Genomic DNA, 21,395 nt, shown 5'->3' on the forward strand with positions numbered 1-21,395 from the left:
GAGATAAAGTGGCTCCCTTTAAATAGTCATACAGGTGGCATCAAGACCCCTCGTAGCTCATTTTTAGATTTTTGTTAGATAAGAGGAACTGTTAGAGGCATAGAACAGTATTGAAAATAATAGAGCCAGGTGTGGTATGTGGTAACATGTACTGCAATCCCAGCACTTGGGACACTGAGGCAGGAGGATCACCATGAATTCAAGGCCAGCCTGGGCTACACAGTGAGTTCAAGGCCAGCCTGAATTAGAAAGTGAGACCCTATCTCAGAAAAACCAAAAGAAAGAAAGAAAAAAGTAATTCTTATTGTAGTTCAGGAAGTACTGCCATAGATCTGTAGGTCAAACATCCTAGTTGCCCTAAATGCCTTTAAAAGTGATATTTAAAATGACCCATGGACAGTGCTTTAGCCTTAGAAATTCTATGGTTTGGGTTTTAAATGTCCCCCCAAAAGCTCACATGTTCAGAGGTGGGATTTTTAGGTGATCCGATCATGCGGTTGCTGACCTCGTCAGTGGATTAATCTGCTGAATGAGCTGTGAGAGGTGAGGCCTGGTTGGAGGAAACAGGTCACTGAAGTGTAACCTGGAAGGGTATATCTTGTCCTAACCCCCTTCTGTCTTGCCCTCTCCCTCTTCCTGCTTCCTGGCTGCTATGAGGCAAGCATTTCTCCTCTTTCTGTCACATCCTCTGCCATAGTGTTGCTTCTTTGCTGCAAGCCTAAAAGTGGTGGAATCTGCTGACAATGGGTTAGAACCTCTGGAACCATGAGCCAAAATAAACCTTTCCTCCTTGAAAGTACTAGTCTCAGGTTCTTTGTCACAGTGATGGAAAGCTGACTGATGCAGGAATAACCTCAACAGCACTGAGCTGTGTGCTGGTACAGAGAAAACCCTTTCACATCTGTCAGTTCCCTTTCACATCTACCAGAAATACGGTCACATTTGCCAGTTCCAGGGATTGAAAGAAAGGGCTAATGGTGCTGTCTCTAAGCAGAGTTTTAAGATTCTTGTTATGTTTGCTGGAACTCGCCTTGCCTTTTAAAAATAAGTTTGGCATGAGGACTGTAGTATTAGAAATCCTGACAGTTTGCTGACAGGAAGCTGACTCTGTGGTCCCATCATCCTGAAGACTTTCCTCCTCTCTTTGGCTCCATCCCCTTGGCAGAGCTTGTCTCCTCCAGGAGCCTGGAATTCCTTTACCAGGACCCATGGGGTTTTAAGTTAATATTTATTGGAGTATGCACAGAGTATAAATATACAAATAATGAGTTCTCTTAAAGTGAAACACCATGTGATACCAGCACCCCAAGTAAGAGTTGTGCCTTAGAGACACTTTGTGTAGCTGAGATAGTAAATGTAGTATGTACTCTTTTGTGTGTGGCTTGATTCATTCAGCAGTACTTTTGCAGCATTCTGACTCCCAGCATCAATTCCTAGAGATCTCTTTAGGGAACCTTAAACAAAATCTCCCAACAAACTGGCACAAGAGCATTCAGCCCTCCAAAGGAACACAGCAGGTAACGTTGCTGCTTGGGGAGTACAGTGGGGACGCAGTAGGAAGTTGGATGTTGGTGGCTGGTAGGTGGGCATGGTTTCTGAGTGCATTCCTCTTGCCCTTTTCCTAAAGCTCATTCTTGAGCAATCTCTCCCAACTGCCCCTCCCAGCAAGGGCAGAACGACTCTGTAAATGAGCAGGGTCTACCTTGCACCTTTGTCCTCTCACTTCATACTTGACTGTCTCTGCAGGGACCCTGTTTCGAAATACGGTTGCATTTGCCAGTTCCAGGGATTAGAACATCAATGTACTTGGGGGGGAGGGGGTTAAACACAAAGTACCTTCTGCTGCCACCTTCATAGTACCGCCTTCATCTTGTTGCTCAGCCTCCACTCAGTTTAATTGAATCCAAACAGCCATCATGAAATAACTGCTTGCCCTTTCACATAGGTGAAGCAGGGAAGTGTTTTCAGCCTTGTTCAAGTCTAACATACCCAAATAATACCTGGCTTCCTGGAGTCACTACAAGGGAAGAGCTTTATCTTGGCCTTAGATCAGTGGTGGGGAGCATATGGCGCATGTGCTGCAGCAGGCTGTTGGTATCAGGGAAAGCGCTACAAGGTTTGCCACCACTGCCTTATGTTTTTAGTTCCCAATTTCCCCATACCCTTTCCTACCCCACAAAACGTTTTTGTTGCTGTTGGTACTTAGGGAGCTATTCGGTTTCATTCATGAGTTATCCTTTCCTTTTTACCAGAAATTATTTAACCATTTCTCTGGCCATGGGTGTCTGTGTAAAAACAACGGGACATAATTAAAAGTGAGGGTAAAAGGCCAGGCATGGTGGCACATGCCTGTAATCCCAGTGCTTGGGAGGCTGAGGCAGGAGGATTGCTGCGAGTTCAAGGCCAGCCTGTGGTACATCATGAGTTCAAGGCCATCCCAAACTACATAGTGAAACTATGTCTCAAAAAAAAAGAAGTGAGGGTAAGAGAAGAATAAAAATGGTAAAACAATGAAAATAGAGGTGAGAAGAAGCAACAGATAAACTGCATCATGTTGGGTGGATTACAGATTTGATTTCTTCACAGCAGCATGGAAAAGGAGACCTTCTGAGTCATGTGATCCAAGAGCTTTTAAATCAGCCTCGAGTGCCAGTGAAGCACATTTCAGTGAAAGCAGTTCTGCTGGAGTGCGGGGGAGTAGAGGGAAACGTGGTGAATTCATGAGACCCACGTTTCCCTTTTTGCTAATTTGATCTGGTCTAGTGTGAATGTAAAAGTCTCAGAGATGGGATAGACTGAATTTGTTCTGAACAGTTTTGTGTGAACGCCGCACCTTCCTTAACCTGGTCGTCACTCTTGCCTGTGTACTTCTCAACCGGCAGTCTGTGAAGAGGCAAATGATGCTTCTCTGGCTGGGTGGTTAAACCTTCATTCATTTGTTCAGGTAGCTGCCTCAGTATTTAGAATCTGCATGGCATTTTTTTTAAACATAAATCATTTATTTTGCAGTACAAATGGATGTGTTTTGTGAGTGTGTTAATGTGTTCGGGTGGGTGTGTGCATACGTGTGTGCATGTTTGTGTACAAGCTGTTTCCAAAGGAACAACTAGTGCCAGAGCCGTGTCCTTGCTCTTGGCTCGGCACCCCCCTACCCCCACCCCTCGCCGCCCACTGTAAACCTTCTGGTTACCTGGCTTTTAAGGATGAAGCCCAGCTGCTTATTATTTGAAGATTAAAATCCGGGAGTTGCTATGTAATTGTGAACTGAGAGAAAACTGAGTTTACAAACATATTCACATATAGAAAGTAAAGTGGCTTAAAGTCCAGTTGATCATTGGATGAGCAGTTATTCCATTGGCACAAACTGAATATGGCTTAAATCAGTCAGTCTGTGCTGTATTAAATTAGTAGTGTCTTATTCAAAGGGATTGAATGGTTCTGTTAAAGTTTGGTGTGGAAATAGCCTTCACTGTTGCAGGGTAATCGCAGAGAATTCTGTGTTAATCTGCATCTGCTGGTAGTTCTTTTTCATGGCGACTCCCAGAGCCAGGATAGGAATTTCATCTGGGCATTGTGGTGCTCACTTATAATCCCAGCTACTGGAGAAACCAAGGCAGATGTTGAAGGTTAGTCTGAGCAATTTAGCAAGGCTCAGTCTCAAGAACTAAAAGGGCTGGGGATATAGCTCAATGATAAATTGTCTTTGGGTACCATCCCTATTACAAGCGGGGGAGCAGGGGAGGAATTTCTCCTTACAACTTCTCCTTAAAGCCAATGCATTACCTTTCAGATCCAGCTATAAAAACGTGTTTGGGGTAGAGGACCCTGAGGTTTCAGTAGATAGAAGTAATAGCATGTCATTATCATCAGTGCCATTTACAAAGAATTACTGTTTGGCCTCAGATAGAACCTGAGGTTGTGTGGGATGTGGAGTGGGGGAGAGCCTATGAAAACCATAGTGTCCTGGCCAAGTTAGCCAGTAAACGCTATCACTCAATATGAAAATATGTGATTCCTACATTATCAGTTGCCGGCTCTCGTCTGAGTGTGTCAGGCTTGGCAGGCTCCTGGCTTTGGGCAGAGGAAGTGAAACCTAGTCATTTACTAGGAGATTTATAGTGGACCTGCTATTGCAGGAAGTGCTGAAAAGTTGATTGATGGTTTAAGACAAACTATAGCAAGAAACAGGATATATGCTTTCCATTTGTACCTGCGATTTTCCCCCTCTACATTTCAGGCCTCTTTTTGCACTTTGTTTTGGCTGTTCCGTGAGGCTATGAATTCCTCTCCCCTCCCCAGACTCAGTCACCAGCTGCAAAATAACTGAGGAAATTTTAATTTCGGCCTAGCCTTGGTCAAGGAATGTATTTTCAGCCGTGACTATTACTCTTTCACATTAGTTATAGTTACTGTAACTTGTCAGCAATCTTTACTTTAAAAAAAAGTCCTCCAAATAGGATATTATTTCACAAATGTAAAAAGAATGAAAACCCCTTTTTAAAAATTTACATGATAAGATTACATTTCCAGTAATTTTCTAAGAAAAACTTGTTTGGGGCATAACTTTATTAAAATATAACATTACTATGGTTCGATTGCCAGGTCTTAAATACTGTACTAAATCACTTTGTATGAAAGAAATATATTCTTAACAGATGAGGTATTCTTAAATATAAAAATACATACTATAACTATGACTAGTGACTCAGCATGTGTGTTTTTGAGTATATCAAAAAACTAGGAATACCTAGTTATCTACTAATGCTATTTTTGTTTTTTGGTCCCTGGAATCGAACTCAGGACCTTGCACTTGCCAGGCAGGCACTTGTGGCACTGAGCTATATCCCTGGCCCTACTAATGCTGTTTGACTAACCAGGTCAGAAAAACCACTGGCTAGTTTAAATGAGTTGCTTTCTGAAGTGGTAATACCGTTACAGAGGTACATTCTAGAATTTACGGGGAGTAGCCAATGAAAACCAACTCCAGTTGTACCAGAGGTTGGAAAACGAAATGGTTGCCCTGTCATGTTTTCATTACTTTTTCCACAAAGGAATAATTTCATTTCTTGCTAAATTATATCTATTTAAAATAATTGTATAACAACAAACCGAGTTTTCATTCCTTAGACCCTTTGGTCATATTCTGTACCAGTGCTAGTTTGAAAGTTTTAATCACTTTTTAGCCTGAAGAGTTGAGAATGCTGCTTCTGTAACTTAAGAGTTTCCGTCAGAACCTCAGTGCTATTGTTTTGTTTTGTTTTTTATCTTTTTGAGACAGGGTCTCACTGTGCAGTTCAGGCTGGCCTTTAGCTCACTTTGTTGCCCAGTCTGGTCTCGAGAACTTCAGTGTTAATCAGGAAACTAGCCAGCCTGAGCTAGTAAAAGTGAAATGTGAAGAAATAGAAATGAATTGGCTGGGTGAAGGACCAAAACTTAACATATAATTGTTTTCTTTTAACATCTTACATGTACCAACTCTTCAGGTGAATGTATTCATTATGCACTGCAAATATGTACTCATAAAAAGTCTTACATAAACAGTTACCTTTAGTGTAACGTAATGCTGAAGGTGAGAAACTTTTTGCCGAAGTCTAGACTTTCACATCAGCTGATTACGGGTACATGTTCCAGTTTGGGTCACAGGAATCGTCATTGGTGCTTTCCTGCCCATTTCAGTTGACACCTTTTAGCCCCACCATTTGTGGATTTGCTTTCTGCAAAGAGCCAGGATTATAGATGAGGACCTTTGAAGTTCTACAGTTGTGCAATTACCAAAGACAGTTAGGATGCAGCATTTATACAGTAGACGGTAACAGAATCCAAATATTTCCAACTTGAGGATTAAAGAATCTATATCAGTAATTTTATCAAAAATACATTGTGTGTGTGTGTGTGTGTGTTGCTGAGTATTGAACCAGGGCTTCACATATGCTTAACAAGTGCTCTACCACCAAGCCATACCACCAGCCCAATACTCACAAAAATAATTCAAATGTTTCCTCTGTAGTTAAAACTATCTTTAATGTTGCTATGCTAAAGGTGTTAGTCGTAGTGTCTTTCGAGACTTCTGCGTCTTGTGTAAGTCAGAACTTGCTCATTTGGAAAACACTGAGTGAAGCTCAAGTTGGGGAGAAATAAAGACTGTGGCCCATGAAACAGAACTTTCCTGAGCCTGGGTGTCGTGGGAGGCCCTGTGGTAGAGGAGGACGAGCTGAAGTCCTATGGTTTGTGTTGCCATGGTTAGCTGGGGACCTGCAGCAGCACTTTCACCTCCCGCCCTCTCCCTCAGCTTCTGTTTTTTCACCAGTAACATAGGGAGAATACTGAAACCGATTCATCAGCACCATGAACAAGCACCATGATGCTTGTGGAACACTGTCTTGGTCAGCTTTCCATCACTGTAGTACAACTCCTGAAATAATCACCTCCAAATTAAGCAGGACAGGGTTTTTGGCTCAACGCCCATGGCCACCTGGATCTGTTACTTTGTGCCTGTAGCAGTATAGACATCATGGTGGGACTGTGTGGCTGGAGGTGCCTGTTGCCCTCTTGGTTCCCAGAAGGAGGGACAGAGACATAGAGAGGGAGGGAGGACATAGGACCCCAGCGTCCCCTTTCAGGGCACATCGCATTGCCCTTCCCTAAGGCCCCATCTCCTGGAAGTCCCACCGTTTCCCAAGTGTTCAACAAACAGGCCTTTGGGGGCACATTCCAGATCCAGTCAAGATTCTTACATCATCTTTTGTGTGCTGTTGGAAATACGACTATTAAAAATGGGATATGTAGTCACAAGTAAAAGCTTTTACTTCCTTATTTTTAATGTAGTTTAATAAGAGACACAATTCTCTTTCTGAGGCTTGTCATTCTTTATCCATTAGAGCTGCGTGTCTCTCCCCAGAGAGCATGCCCGTCAGAAGTGTGGCAGGAAATCAGTTCCTAGGCTGGCTAGGCCTTGGGCGGGGGATGTTTTAAACTTATTCTCCATCTCTGACTGACCACTGGTAGTTTAAATTTCAGAATAAATGGATATCACCTACAGTAATCACAAACATGGATGCAAATTGTGTTGTATTCTTACTCTAATTATATGTACTTTTAAAATGCCTCAGACCGGCAGAAGTTCAGCCAGCATTTATGCCCGTGGGGAATCGCTACTGGACTCCCCCTGATCTTACCTTGTTCTCCTCGTCTGTTGGAGACCCCCACAAAGTGGCTCTGAGCTGGATTTAATATTGACCAATTGGCTTTCCGTGTTTACTTGTGAGTTGTCTGAAGCTTAGGCACCTTGTCTGAAGATGGGCAGTAGACTCATAGTCAGTAAACCTCCGTGAGTCCCTGGTCACCCTGAGGCCTGTATTGGCCTCTGAAGCTGTGATGCTTCAAGGGACAAGAAAAGGCCACAGCTGAGGATGTTTGGCTCTAACCCCAATTAACTACAAGGAGACTGCAGCTGCAGGCATCTCACTCCTGCTTCTGTGAAGGCCTTCCTGGAGATAATATAGTTCTCCTAAATTAACATAATATATTACTTGGAAAAGGCCTGCCCAGATTCCCACGTTTTCTTAAGTATCCCCCTCCTTTGTTTGTAAACCAAATAAATACGGGCCGCCCAGAGAAGTCTTTGGCTAAACTCAGAGAATATTGAAACTGTAGAGAGTTAGTCCCTCCTGGAGCCCTGAAATCATTTCCCTTGTCTCATTTATTTAATCCTTCGCGTCCCCTCACTTGGGAGATGGTGGGCCTCATCACCCTGCAGCAACTAAGGGTTATTTAACCCGATGCTTATTACCAAACCACCTCCCCTTTCCTAAGCTTCCTGAAATGCCAGCACTGGCACCCACAGCTTTACTGGCATAAGAGAAAGCTGCCCGTCAACACTGGTACTGTCTTTGTGCCACTCACTCAGCTCTGCCTGTCTTCCATTCTAGGTCACCAGGGGTGCTTCTGTGTCCTCATTCCATGGGGAAGGGGCGGTAGGGAAAGGCGGCGCCTCCCGGCACAGCTCAGCCTTAGCCATTTACAAAGCCAGGATCTCGGATGCAGGCAGGCACGCAGGTGGCAAAGAGCACCTTCAGTGTTCACTGCAGCATCCGTTCAGGTCAACCCCGCCGAGGTGAAGCCGGGCTCTTCGGTATGAGGAGGTGGCCTCCGCTGTTGCTAGTGAATTTATCTTGTGAGCACACCCTTATCCAGTCCTTCTCAAAGCCACTCAATGTTTTGTCCAGTCATTTAATTTTTGGACTTAGGGGAGCGTGAAACCTTGTCAGCATGTTTATATTTTCATTAACTGTTACGTTTTTCTTTTTCACATCTGGTTTTCCTCTTTAGCATAGTAAAAGGTCAGTCTTTGGAGAAGTGCAATCTGGATTAGGTTGGTTCTTTTGGAACACGAACAACTCAGTGTATCCAAGTCAATGAAATAGTTTACGTGTCTAATGTAATATTACAAGTTTAGCAGATAAGTTAGAGAAAAATGTCCTCTGAAGCGTTCTATAATGATTTCTGGTACAGCTTTTGTTTGTTTGGTTTTCTGTTTGTACATTTTAAAATACTGAGCAGATACTACATTTACATGTGGTTAAGAAAACAGTATATAGTTGGGCTTGGTGGTGCTCATCTGTAATCCCAGCACTCTGGGAGGCTGAGGCAGGAAGACAGGAAGTTCAAGTCCATCCACTTAGCCACTCAATGAGACCCTGTCCCAAAAAAAAAAAAAAAAAAAAAAAAAGGACTTGGGATGTAGCTCAGTGCAGATGACCTTAGTTCAGTCCCCAGGACCACACACAAAAAACAACAACAAAAAAACAACAATGTGTAATGATAAAGCTCCTCTGTCATTTTCTGTCTTTCTAGGCCTACCCTCCCACCACATAAGCTACTGTTTTCTGTCATTTTCCAGCATTTATTGATATGTCTTAGTCATTTTTTTTGTTGCTGAGACAAATTACCTGACACCCACAAGTAAAGCAGGACAGTTTTACTTAGCTCACTGTTTGTGGCGTATTCAGTTCATAGCTGTCCGCTGGCTCCGAGGCAGGGGGCATGGCAGAGGGGCATCACTGAGGAGAAACAGTTCACGGCAAAGCAGGCAGGAGGCAGCAAGCAGCAAACCTCCCTTCCTTCTTTTGCCTTTAAATTCCATCTAGGCTATCAACCTATTGATTGGTACCAACCCCAGCCAGGGTGGGGTTCTATTAGCTATACCCAGAACTGTGCTAAACCAATCAGTGGACTAACTTAGTACCACACACCTTAGATCCAGCCAGGTCTGGAAAGCTCACCTATGGTGCATCTAGATATAAGCCTTAGCAGATACATATATCAGAAAGGCAAATATGCTTCTGTGTCTGTCCTTTTTAAAAAATACTCTGTGTAGGGGAGGTAGCGGGTACGCATGGTGTGCCTTTGTTGTTATTGACACATGCTCTGGATTGGATTGGTCCATGGAAAGCGACAGTCCCTGCTCACTTGAAGGCCTTCTTTTGTATGGACTTGCCACGACTTACTTAACCAGTCCTATCAGGGGCCTTTGATTGTCTCCCACTTGGGGGTATTAGAAACAACGTCACTTACTTAACCTCAGACCCACGCCACGTGGCATATATGCTGCATGCCTTTGATTTCCAGACATGCCTGTGCTGGGCAATGACCCACACATTTTCAATTCTGAAAGATATTACCAAGTTCTCTGTTGCGGGAGTTGTGGTGATGTCGTCTCTCTCCAGCAGCACAAGAAAGCTCCGTAAGCACCTTTTGCCTCACAGCCTTGTAACAGAATGGATCAAATGTTCGGATGGATGCAAATCTGACCAATGAAAAGTCTGTCCCAATGACTTTAATAATATTTCTCTCTCTTTTAGTTTCTGGTGTTTTGAGACAGGGTTTCACTATATAGTTTAGGCTGGCTTTGAACTCTGTGTAGTACAGACTGGCCTCAAACTCACAACAGTCCTGCCTCAGCCTCCTGAGTGCTAGGATTACAGGCGTGGGCCACCATGCCTGGCTCTGTATTTCCCTTATGTGAAGTTGAACATCATATATTTAAAATACATCATTTGTGTTTCCTGTTGTGACAGCTATCTGCTCATATCACTTGTTCATTTTTCTATTAGACCATTATATCAATTTCTAGGAATTCTGTCAGGGGAACTAAACCATGGCCTGTGATACAAATTCTAAATGTTTTTGCTGATTTTGTATTGGCCTTTTGACCTTACTTCTGATGGTTTTCTTTTTTCCGTGCAAAAGTTGTCGATTTTTATTTTGTTGAATTTATTAAACTTTTCTTTTGCAACTTCTGGATTTTGAGCCATAGACAGGTCTTCCTCATGCTAAGATCATAAAGAAAATCTCCTAGGTATGTTGCTTAACATGCTTTAATAGTCATTTTTAAAAACATACATATGTTTGATTTTGGGGGGAAATTTAACCTGGTGTGCATTTGAAGTATAGATTCAGTTGTTGTTGTTGTTTTTTTTTTAACTCTCTACTCTGTTGCTCTCAGACTAATTAATGAACAGTACTAATATTTCTTCTTAAAATCATTTTCAAGGTCTAAAAAACTGAGCACTCTTGCCAGAGCCTTAAAAGAAGCCTCCCTGACGAAGGCCCAGCTGGGGTTAGAGTTGGAAGAGCTGGAAGCAGCAGCCCGTCTTGTCCAGGAGGAGGAAACTGCCGGGAGAGTGGCCTGTTCTGTGTCCACACAGACTCTTGGCTCTGGTCCTGAGGCAGGTGACTCACAGGCATCGGAATCGGAATCGGAATCGGAATCGGAATCAGACAGCGCTGCATCATCAGGCACTGAAGACTCTGCTTCAGAGTGCGAGGAGCTCAGCGGGAGCCAGTGTACGCCCATGACTTTGCGAGGCCCCTTTGTCCAAGCGAGCAGTGCCCTGCTTGTGGGGCATGGTGTGGCCTGCGCACACTCCACCGGCCAGGGAAAGCCTCAGGCCATGGCCCTGGCTCCCGGCGCCCGCGGGCCTCTGATAGAGGAGCTTGAGGAGCAGCTGAGAACTACACTTCAGGTGTCCCTGCCTGAGGACGCCCCTGCTGGGAGCCGCAGCCGTGTGCAGGACAGTGAAGAGGCGACAGATGCTGAATGAGTGACTCACATGGTTTTGTTCGTGGTAGGGAATTTGATCAGCTGTGGTTTCATCTGCTGAATTAGAACTCATTTTCCCTCTGTGCTTTTCTTTGTATAACATTGTTTTATAGTTTATACCTGTGGTATGTTTGTACCTTTTGGTTTCCTTGTTAATAAGTTGAAAAATAAAGTTCTAATGTACTTTTTCCAAGAGCAGCTGATACTTAAAAGATGAAAATAGCAGTTCTCTCAGAATCTCTAGACTGTAGAGGTTAGTATGAACTCATTAATATTTTTATTTTAGCTTTACAGGGGTGTTCCTGATCTACAGGAAAGTGGTCATACTTGACATGTGTATGTGATGAGTGTTGGCGTATGACTGTGGCAGGTGAAACCACACCGCAGCCAGGGTAATGCACTTCCCTCCGTCCCCAGGTCTCTTTGTCTCCCTTTGTTATCCTCCCCTCCCACCTGGCCAGAGGCCACCCACCTGCATCCCCCAGGCAACCACTGAGCTGCTTTCTGTCCCTATACTGTAGTTTGCATTTCCTAGAATTTTATATAGATTGACTCATGCAATCTGTACTCCTTTGTTCAAGCTTACTTCACTGTATTTTGAGGTTGATCCATCCCAAGGGTTTTGTTTTTTCTCTTCCTTGCTGAATACTGCTTCATTGAATAGATTTGTTCGCTCACCTGCTGATGGGCATTTGTGTCATGTCCAGGTTAGAGCTGTTACAAATAAAGCTGTTACGAACATTTGTGCACAAGTCTTTGTGTGGACATGTGCTTTCCTTTTTCAAAGGTAAATGTCTGGAAGCGGAATGCTTGGGCCACATGGTAGGTTATATATATATGCTTAACATTTTAAAAAGCTGCAAGGCCAGGTGTGGCACACAACTGTAATCCCAACACTGGGGTGGGGGGCTCAGGCAGGAGGATTGCTCTGAGTTCAAGGCCAGCCTGGGCTACATAAGCAAGTTCAAGGCCAGCCTGCAGTACGGAGTAAGACTCTTTTGTCTCAATAAAACAAAACATTTTAAAAAGCTGCAGAACTAGTGTCCTTGTGGCTGTACCAAGTTATATCCCACCAGCCGTAGGTGACAGTCCCAGTTCTTTCCCATGCTTGTCACTTGGTGTGGTCAGTCTTTCCATCTTCACCATTCTAACTGGTGTGTAGTGGTAGCTCACTGTGGTTTTGATTTGCATGTTCCTAAGACTTACAGTGATCTTTCTTACGTTTATTTGCCATCCACATATCTTTTCGAAGTGTCTGAATCTTCTGCCAGGTTTTTGGTGAAGATAGGTTATTTTATTTTTGAGTTTTGAGAGTTCTTTATAAAGTCTGGATGCAAGTCCTCAATAAGAATCATGTTTTCCTGATTATTTGCATGCCTGGTAATCTTTAAAACTCTGGATTTTATCTTGTTCAGTGCTAAATAATGTATTCCTACCAATATCCTTTACCCTTGTTTTGAGGTGCAGCTAAGTGACTTGAACTAGTTTGATCCCTGTGAGTCCTTGTTAAGCAGGTATAGATCAGGCTTACTTTACACCAGAATTAATCAGTATTGATTTTCCCTAGTGTTCCACCCAAGCCCAAGGAATGATGAATTTTTCCAGTCTGGTGATAGAAGTAATGTTTGTGTGAGTGCCGTTGTGACTTGTATCTAGGTGTCCCCCAAAAGTTTCATGCAGTCATAGGTAGGGAGTTTCAAAGGTGTCTGGGTGTATGGTGTGTGATGCTGAGATTAAGGGTGCCCCACCCTGGTTGTGCATGACACCAGTCAGTAGGTTTACAGCCTGGATAGAGTGTAAAGTGACAGAAGACCTCCTTCTAAGTCTCCTGCTGCTACTTTGCTGCCTTCTGCGCACCATGAACTTTTTCTCCTCTGTAATGCCCCTCTGTCGTGCCATCTTGCCTCAGGACCAGCCAGCTGTGGGCCAAAACCTCTGCAAACTGAGCCAAAATAAAACTTTCTCCTTCAACTTTGGGTGTTGGGTATTATCTCCCAGCAGCGAGAAAAGTAACTAAGACAAGTGCTGAGTGCTAGCCCTCTAATCCTGGCAGATGGGCCTTTCCCCAGCCCTCATCACTAACCAGTCTCTTGAATACTCGAGGTATATCCTTTCCTAACCCCAGATATCCAGGGTTCCCTGGGCAGCTCTCTTCTCAGCAGCCTCTCCCACCCTGCAGTCATAGCTGCCTTGGTCTCCTGAAGCCCTCACCTGTCTCTTGGACTCCAAAGTTCACTGGTTCTGCCTAGATTGTCCCTCCCACCTCTCGGGATCAGTCTGCCATCACTGAATGGTAAGTATCTTGAAAACCACTGTTTAATGTATTGGTCCTGTTTTTTCTTTTTGGTTATGCCAGGCCAGGGAGCAAATCTGGTCCCTGTTCCTCCATCTTGACTGGAAGTGCATTTTTCCACCTGAGTGTAAGCTCTTGGGAGTGGGGCTGTGTTGCATCTTGTTACCATGGGATCACCAGTGCCATATTCTCAGCACTCCGTGATGTATGGGGAATGAATGAACAAATGAGACGAACCAATTTGCTCTGGGGAGGAAATGAAATGAAATCTGATCTGCATTAATCTCAGCAGTACTTTTTATTCCAAGAAAGGGTACGATCCCTTTTACTTGAGGCTTAGAAAGACTGCAAGGATTTGTATTTCTCATATAAATTCCAGTTTGTATTAACATGACCGTTGGGGTGACTATGCCATTTGACATGCATGTTAACTCCTGAACACTGTAACAGCTTGGTCACGACGTGTTCAAGACCTTGTTCGGGCTCCCTGAAGAACTCAGAAATTTCTATGACCATTGAAAATGCATTTCTCCTCAGTAATACATTACCTGCAGCCAGTTTGAAAAAGCATTATCTGTTACTCCAGTCATTTACCTCTACTAAAATCGAGCAAGTTGAGCAAATACACTCTTGTCTAATAGTTTAAAGCCATGGAAAATTTCTTCCTTTCATCAATTTCTGTCCTAAGGAGTCTTGACAGAATCTACTTCACCAAGACTTCTCTTAGAAAAATTCCCTTCCTCAAAGAATGAGCAAATGTGATCCTCCCTGGATATCCTCAAAGCCACGGGCTTTGAAACAGCTCTCAGGAGTATTGAAGACGCTGTGAGCGTCTGCACTTCAGACTGCATGTCCAGGGTATACTTTTCACCCTCTCTTATCCTCTCTTTGTTCATGGGGGGCTGAAAGCTTTCTATCACATTACCCAGTCTTTGTCCAACGTGGGCTGAGAACACCATTCTACACTCCCTCTGTAACCCAAAACACATCCACAGGTACTGGCTTTTATTTTTTTAAGTTAGACAACCTGCCAGGCAACTTTAGGGATTTCCTATAACCACATGTGCTTCTTTACTAGAGCCCTAAGAACAAGGAGAGCTCGGTGCCACCTGGTCACCGCTCAGCGGGAAGAACCCAGGCTTTGAGTGTGAGAGTACATACTAGGGTCTCAGAGCTTGGCTCAGATGTAGCTGGCCCATGAGCGGGTCTTCCAGACCCCAAACCTTTGCCTTCATCTCGAAAATGGGGTAGAACTACAGTCATAAGTCACTTGACGAGGGGGATGTGTTCTGAGAAATGCGTCATTAGGTGATTCTGTGATTGCATCAGCATCACAGAGTATACTTATGTGGCTAGGTGATACACTCTTAGGGGACCACCATCATACATGCAGTCTGTTGACCAAATGTTATGCAGTGCCTGACACGAAGACTTTGTGTTCAAAACCCTTTATAAGCTGGAAAGTATTAAAACAACATAGGGTTATTATTGTCTGACTTTCCAGAGCTGAGCAGGGCTCTGTTTAACTACCTACCAACAGGTCGCTGGGGGAAGCAGCAGTGCGAAATGAGTCAGCCTTGCTAATCGCTTCAGAGACAGGCTGCTGCTAAAAGTCTACACAGTTCAGCAGATTAGATAGAAATATTAATTATATCAATGAATCACAGCACTGCCTCATCTAGGTTCACATTATCACTGACCTATTTTTCTATGTTCTGTCTCTCCTCTCCCATTATCCTTGAAGACTAATGTGGGGCCATGCTGTGGGCATGGTTGGTTTTAGGTGCTGTAACTAAGCTGGTATCATCTTTCACTGGCACAAGATTAATTTACCTATGAGACAGGGCTGCTCTCTACCACATGCCAAATTGGTTGACGGCCAGGGGGCGGTTTTTACACCTGCTAATAAAAAGTCCACTGTGGTTATGTGGATCAGATTCTGTTACAAAGGACTGGAGGGAGTAGAGACAAGGTCACATTTTCTTGGTCTTAAGACTGTAAATTATTTTAAAATAGAAGGGCTTCTGCATTTGTATTTTATTATAAAGAGATTTTTTATTTGATATAGCTGGAAATTGATTTCTATATTCAGTAGTTTCAAGACAGCTCTAAAAGAAGAATTAGGTAATAACAATATAGAGATAAACCTATAAAATATGCCAAATGTTTAGAATATATTAATTAGAAAGTCTTTTGATGCAGAAGCCCCCGGATAAAGTGATCCATCATGTAATGTCATTGTCTGTCAGGAAAATTCAGGTTAGGCTTCATAAACACAAATGACTGTTTGTTCAGGGGTCTCCATTAAAGCAAATCAAGGATGCAAATCTTTCCTTCACATTGTTCCATCTAAATCCCCGGTGGAGGTTTTGTTTGTGATCCGCTCCATGTCTTGCCTCTTTTCTGAGTGTGTTATATATAGTTTCAGCTCATACCAAATGAAGACAGCATTGATTAGACCTGATTTAAGGCAACAAGTGATAAATGCAGCTGGGAAATTGATTCATGTCTCTCAAGTGACTGGGGCACAGCCTTCCACAGTTGACACAACTCTTGTCTCAAGGCTGGAGAAAACAAACAGGGAAACACATGTCAAACAGATAAATGACTTCGCTGTTTCTAGCTCTCCATGGAGGCCATTTGTTTCCGAGATAAGGAAGACTGGTCTCCAAAGTCAGGAGAAGATAAGCGAGAGGAAAAGGATGAGTGTGGAACTAGATGCCCAAGCACTTGGAAAACAGCAGGAGAAAGGATTGAGCTCTGAGCTGGATATTGTGACCCTCAGTGCAGACACGCTGTGAGCAGCACAGCGAGCGCTGTGTCTCCGGGGCTCTGTGTTCCTGGAGCATGCTATTGTCTTTGAAGATAAGCCCAGACATTTCTTTCTGTGTGTATCTGTGTTTCTGAGGATCGAGCCCAGGACCTCACAAATGCTAGACAGCACTTTAACCACCGAGCTACACCCCCAGGCCTTTTTGAGAGGGTCTCACTAAGCTGCCCAGGCTGGCCTTGAACTTCTGATCCTTCTGCCTAAGCCTCCAGAGCAATTGGGATTAGAGGCCCCCAGCTTTCTGGCTGCTCTGTTGGAGTGAGCATGCAGGGGAAGCATCAGCAGGACCAGCTGAACAACACGAGAGCCCGGATCACAGTACTAAGGACTGACTCCCAGCAGTGTGCCTAGCAGCCCAGGAGCCCGCTAAAAACAGTGGCCCCTAGCAGCCAACACCTAGCTCTCTGAAGCCTCACCATAGTACACAGTTAAAGCTTTACTGTGTTTGTGTTTCCCGCACAGGCTGTGTGTCCTCCCACCTCCATATGCCTGCTCCCCAACTGCTGTCTTCTTCCTTCTTGCCGGTTGGTGTGCTTCCAGTCTGCCCAGACTCCAAGACCCGGTAAAATGCCACTTCCCACAGAACATCACTCTTCATTCCCCCAGGCTGGAGTTCTCTCCCCAAAACTCCCTGTACAGTTTCTCACATTCCTAGAGTACTGACTGCTCTCTGCTGTCTCCATCACTAAACCACAGGCTTGATCTGCTTCGACTTGGAATCGCAAACAATGCTTACATAATGCACTATCCATGGAACACTTTCAGATGACACCGTTGAAAGAAAAACCAAACAAACTAAAAAACTAAGTGGTTTACAAGAATACAGGATATCAAACCCTTGCCAGCACTTTATCATCAAGTCATCCCCACCTAGCACTTCAGGGCCATGTTGTCCTTTTTTGTTCTGTCCCATGAACCTTGGTTCTTGTACTGAGTATGTTTCTGCCAACATTCTAATCAGGGAGATCAAGTATGTCTTTTGTCTTCCCACTTCAGTTGGGACTCTTCGTCTCCTGGCGTAATCAGCACATATGTTCTGTCTTTCTCTGCCACTCTCTCTCCAAACATGATTCCCAGCACTCTCTACCCACTGCTCCCGAGACCAGCAGGTGGCATGTTCACTGGGAGGGAACCTGCAAAGTCCTCATTCTGGGCACTGTCCCAGTGAACCAGGGCCAGAACCTCCTGAAGAGTCATAAATTCAAGGGATCAGAGCAGGAAGTAGAGGTTCCCACCAGGTTACCTCCTTGAGAGTGGGTTCCAGGTTTTACATTCAGACTTCTGCAAAATTAAAATTAGCAAAAGAGGAAGCAAAACAGTGCAGCATGCAGAGGGTGCTGCTTTAAGTCTGCTAACTTTTCACTGTGCATACATAGATACCCAATGTAGGCAGTACTCTCCTGAGACCATCCTGTCACGAGCATGTCAGCATCACAAAAGTAGAAGAATAGTACTTCAGGATAAAGATTAGTCCTTTAAATTACACACATTTAGCTCTAAGAAAAACTCCATCACCCAAGAACCAGTCACCTGCACACTGTTTCCAGTCTTTTTTCTGTACAGACATATACGTATTTTGTAAACAAGATTGGAATCACAAACTACACGAGTTTTAGATACCCCTTTTTTTCTTGATATGTGTTCATGAATATTTTTCCATGTCAATGAACAATTTTCCAAAATAGGACCTTTTGTAGCTGCGTTTATATATGTGGAAGCAATTACAATTTTTAAAAATAGTATATTTGAAAAGCAAGATGCTACTAGGGTTTGGATATGGTTTGAGCATGCTTCCCAAAGCTTCCAGCTGGCGAGCTGCTGGTCTCTGTGCCAATGTTCAGAGGTGGAAAAACCTTTTTGAGGTGGAGCCTGTTGGCGTGTGATTTAGGTCATTGGATGCTGCCCTTGGAAGACTCTGATATTGGCCTTGGGGTGGGAGTTAGCTGTTCTTACAAGGGTGAGTTATTATAAAATAGCGAGCCTAAGGTCACTTGGTCTCCCCCTCTCTTGTTCACTTGTCTCATCAGTGTGTGCCCTTACCCACACTTACCCATCATCAGGGTAAAGTCAGTGGGGCTGCCTGATCTTTAAGTTTCTCCTTCTAAAACAGAAAGTGAAATAAACCTTTTTTTTTTTTTTTTAAAAGAAAGTACCCACCTTTGGATATTTTGCGACAGCAATGGAAAACTAACTAATATGGATGCCTGGGTGCTTCCATGGCAGCTCCTCCACTCTGTGCTACAGCTGCATGAGAGTTTGCCCTTCAATTAGAGAAGAAACCAGAACAGCTGTTACTTGTTGAGCCTCTACATTTGTGAAAAGTACTGTGCTAGGTTTGTCTCGTGAACAGGTCAAGCAGGGGCCTGTATCCACTTCAGTACTTCTGTACCCACAGACCCCGCTAGTGGAGGGGGCTTTTGCCATGTTGAGACTGTGGCTCTGATCTTAGCTAGCTGGACTGCAGTTGATCTCGACCCAAGAGCAGGCTGTGATGTCAGTGGTCTGGAAAGCTTTACTAACCTAGGGGTTCATGACCCTGGCTGCACAAGTGGACCATAGGAAAAGCTTTAAAAATGACTGATCCCCAGTCCCCTCTGCAGGTGGTAGCATCGGAAGCTTTGAGGGGAGGGAAGGTATCTAAACGGGCAAGAGCTAAGGTGTCTAAATGGGCAAGATCCAATTCTTGCCCTCAGAACTTTGAACTGGAAAATGGAGAAGAGCCCAGGTTCTTGGCAGATGTTGAGGGTGAGAGAAGCAGCAAGAAAAGTCATGAAGTGGGTCTGGACTCAGCCCTGCAAACTCAGCGCAGGAAGGAGAAGAAAGAAGGACGTATGCAGGGGAGGTGGCACACTGCGGAGTGGTGCAGACCTCAGCAAGGTGTGGAGAGGGAGTTGCTGGTAACAAAGATGGAGACGTGGAGTCCTGTCATTACTCGGTGAACGTCCATACCTTTGTGCCCAGGGGTCCCATCGCCCTTTCATGCAGTCCAGTCTCCATGAGCGCTGACCCAGTGCCTGTGATGGAATTCCAGGGCATCTGCTTCCAGTATTGCTGATCAAATCAGAGGCCTTTCTTCTAAGTACCACGTCACCTCTTATCCGTAGTTTGTTACCCTATGGTCAGACATGGTCTGGAAATATTAAATGGAAAATTCCAGATACGATGCATTAAGTGTGAAGCTGCTATTCTGAATGACATGACGGAATCTCGCCATCCTGCGTCATCCCTTCACCCAGCTGTGTTCACTACCTGCTCACCTGTGCCTAACAGCCACCTCACTGACCCAGTTAGCTGCAGTGGGCTCATGGTGCTGTGTTCAAGGACCTCTCACTTTACTTAGTAATGGCACCGAAGCACAGGGGTAGTGCTGCTGGCTGGCGTTCTGGATATGCCAGACAGGCTGCCAAACGCTTCCTTTAAGTGAAACAGTAAAAGTGGTCAAGTGAAAGAGAAAAATAAAATTGCTGAGCTTATAAGATCCTCAGTGCAGTGACATCTCTCAGAAAGAGATCACATTGACATAACTTATTTCAGTGTCATGATTGTCATATTGTCTTTACTGTACCTAATGAATAAATTAAACTTTATGATAACTATGTATGTCTAGGAGAAAAGTATATGTAGGGTTCAGTACTATCCCCAGTTTGAAGCACCCACTGGAAGTCTTGGAAGGTATCCCCAGGGGCTGTAACAGGAAACCCAACACAACGGCTTCGAATAATAAACAGGATTTATTAGCTCATGAACTGAGAAGTCCAGCAGTAGAACGGATTTCAGGAGAGGCTGGTCCCAGCCACCCAGCAAGGGGACTGAAGCCCCTGTTTCTCCTGGTTTGGCTGCCACACGCCCCCCTCAGTGTTGACTTCATCCCAGTTGGACACTTCGCACAGCCTATCATGGCTCAAGCAGCCCCTGCCGTTATTTTGTTAACATCTGTCAGAAGGGATTATGTAGGTTTCAGTCTCTTCAGGAAGCACTCACTCCGCCTGGATCTGTTCACTGCTCCGGTAACACTGGCGCGAACACGGATTTGTCCCCAGCCACTGGAACGGTGTGCTAGTTGGCTCTGTCTTAGTCATGGGGCCACACCAGGAGCTGGGGGACAAAGGAGAACTGGGAAAGGGATGAAGGGCAAAATCGGGAAGGTAACTGATGAGTATCTGCTACACCTCACCAACCCTCAGAGTGCCCCTGGGACATTGCGTGGCTCTACCTTCAAGAGACCCTTGGCTCTGGGAGTAGATGGAGCTCGGGGGTAGAGCGCGTGCCTATAAGGTGCCAGGCCCTGATTTCAACCACAGCACAGACACAAAAACCTGTTGGGTGTGGTGAGCCGACAGCTTCCAGTTATCACACTCTGTGACCCACTAGAGTGGTCACACAGGCCACTTTCTCTGGCCGCAGGGCGGAGGACCTCCTGCACCAGGCAGCCATGGCTCTGGACACCTGCTGGCCCGCAGTGCCCAGGCTGCACCTGGTAGGGGCTTCCCTACCAGGGCTTCCCTCCCTCCCTCTGCGCCTTCACACTGGAAACTCCTCCGTAAGCCTGAAGCCCTGCTTGCGCATGCCTGTTTCCTCTCCCCTTTATCTCTGAGGGTGCTGCACGTCTGTCTTGGCTTCTGCTCCCCAGAGGACCGGACTGTCCCCTTCTGGTGGTATGAGCCACTGAGTGACCTCTGGTTTTCACCGAGCAGCTCGGCTCACACCCTGCGTCACTAGCGTGTGTAGACACCACACACGACCAGGAGAGCCCAGCCTTGGCGCGGGAGTAACCCGCCTGAGGTCAGCCTGGGCTGCAAGCTCCAGCCTGCGCGCCGGGCAGCGTGCGCTTCGCTGCGGTGAGGAGCTGGGACCGCACCGCCGCGCAGACGGGGGCCCCCGGCCGGGGCCGCGTCTACCAGAACGGCTTCGTCTGCACAGAAATCGTCCTGGCGCCGTGCTCACGGGAACGGCCACAGTTAGCCGGTGCCCGCGAGGGGCAGGGACCCTCCGCCGCGGAAGCTGCTCCGCTTCGTCCCCGCCCTGCCCGGCGCGAGCGTCGCGGGTCCCCGAGCCCCGGTGCGGAGGGGCTGCCCGCTCCGGACCTTCGAGCCCACCCCTCTGATCCGCGGCCTTGCGCACTGACGTGCCTAATTATGTGTCTGACAACCGCAGGACTCCCTGGAGCGCGG

General features: G+C 45.3%; 1 protein-coding gene across 2 annotated transcripts in view; it reads left to right on the forward strand.

The window, feature by feature from the left end:
• Shq1 (SHQ1, H/ACA ribonucleoprotein assembly factor) overlaps nt 1–11,853 on the forward strand; it is a 97,148-nt gene extending 85,295 nt beyond the window's left edge. For both annotated transcript variants that reach the window (XM_005383768.2, XM_005383769.2), the window contains exon 11: nt 10,553–11,853. In XM_005383768.2, coding sequence (XP_005383825.1) covers nt 10,553–11,102 — 550 coding nt within the window. In that variant the 3' untranslated portion in view covers nt 11,103–11,853. The remainder of the gene's footprint in view (nt 1–10,552) is intronic.
• The last annotated feature ends 9,542 nt before the right edge of the window (nt 11,854–21,395 follow it).

Source organism: Chinchilla lanigera, unplaced genomic scaffold (assembly GCF_000276665.1).
Source record: "Chinchilla lanigera isolate Chin_1 unplaced genomic scaffold, ChiLan1.0 scaffold00020, whole genome shotgun sequence".
Lineage (NCBI taxonomy): Eukaryota > Metazoa > Chordata > Mammalia > Rodentia > Chinchillidae > Chinchilla > Chinchilla lanigera.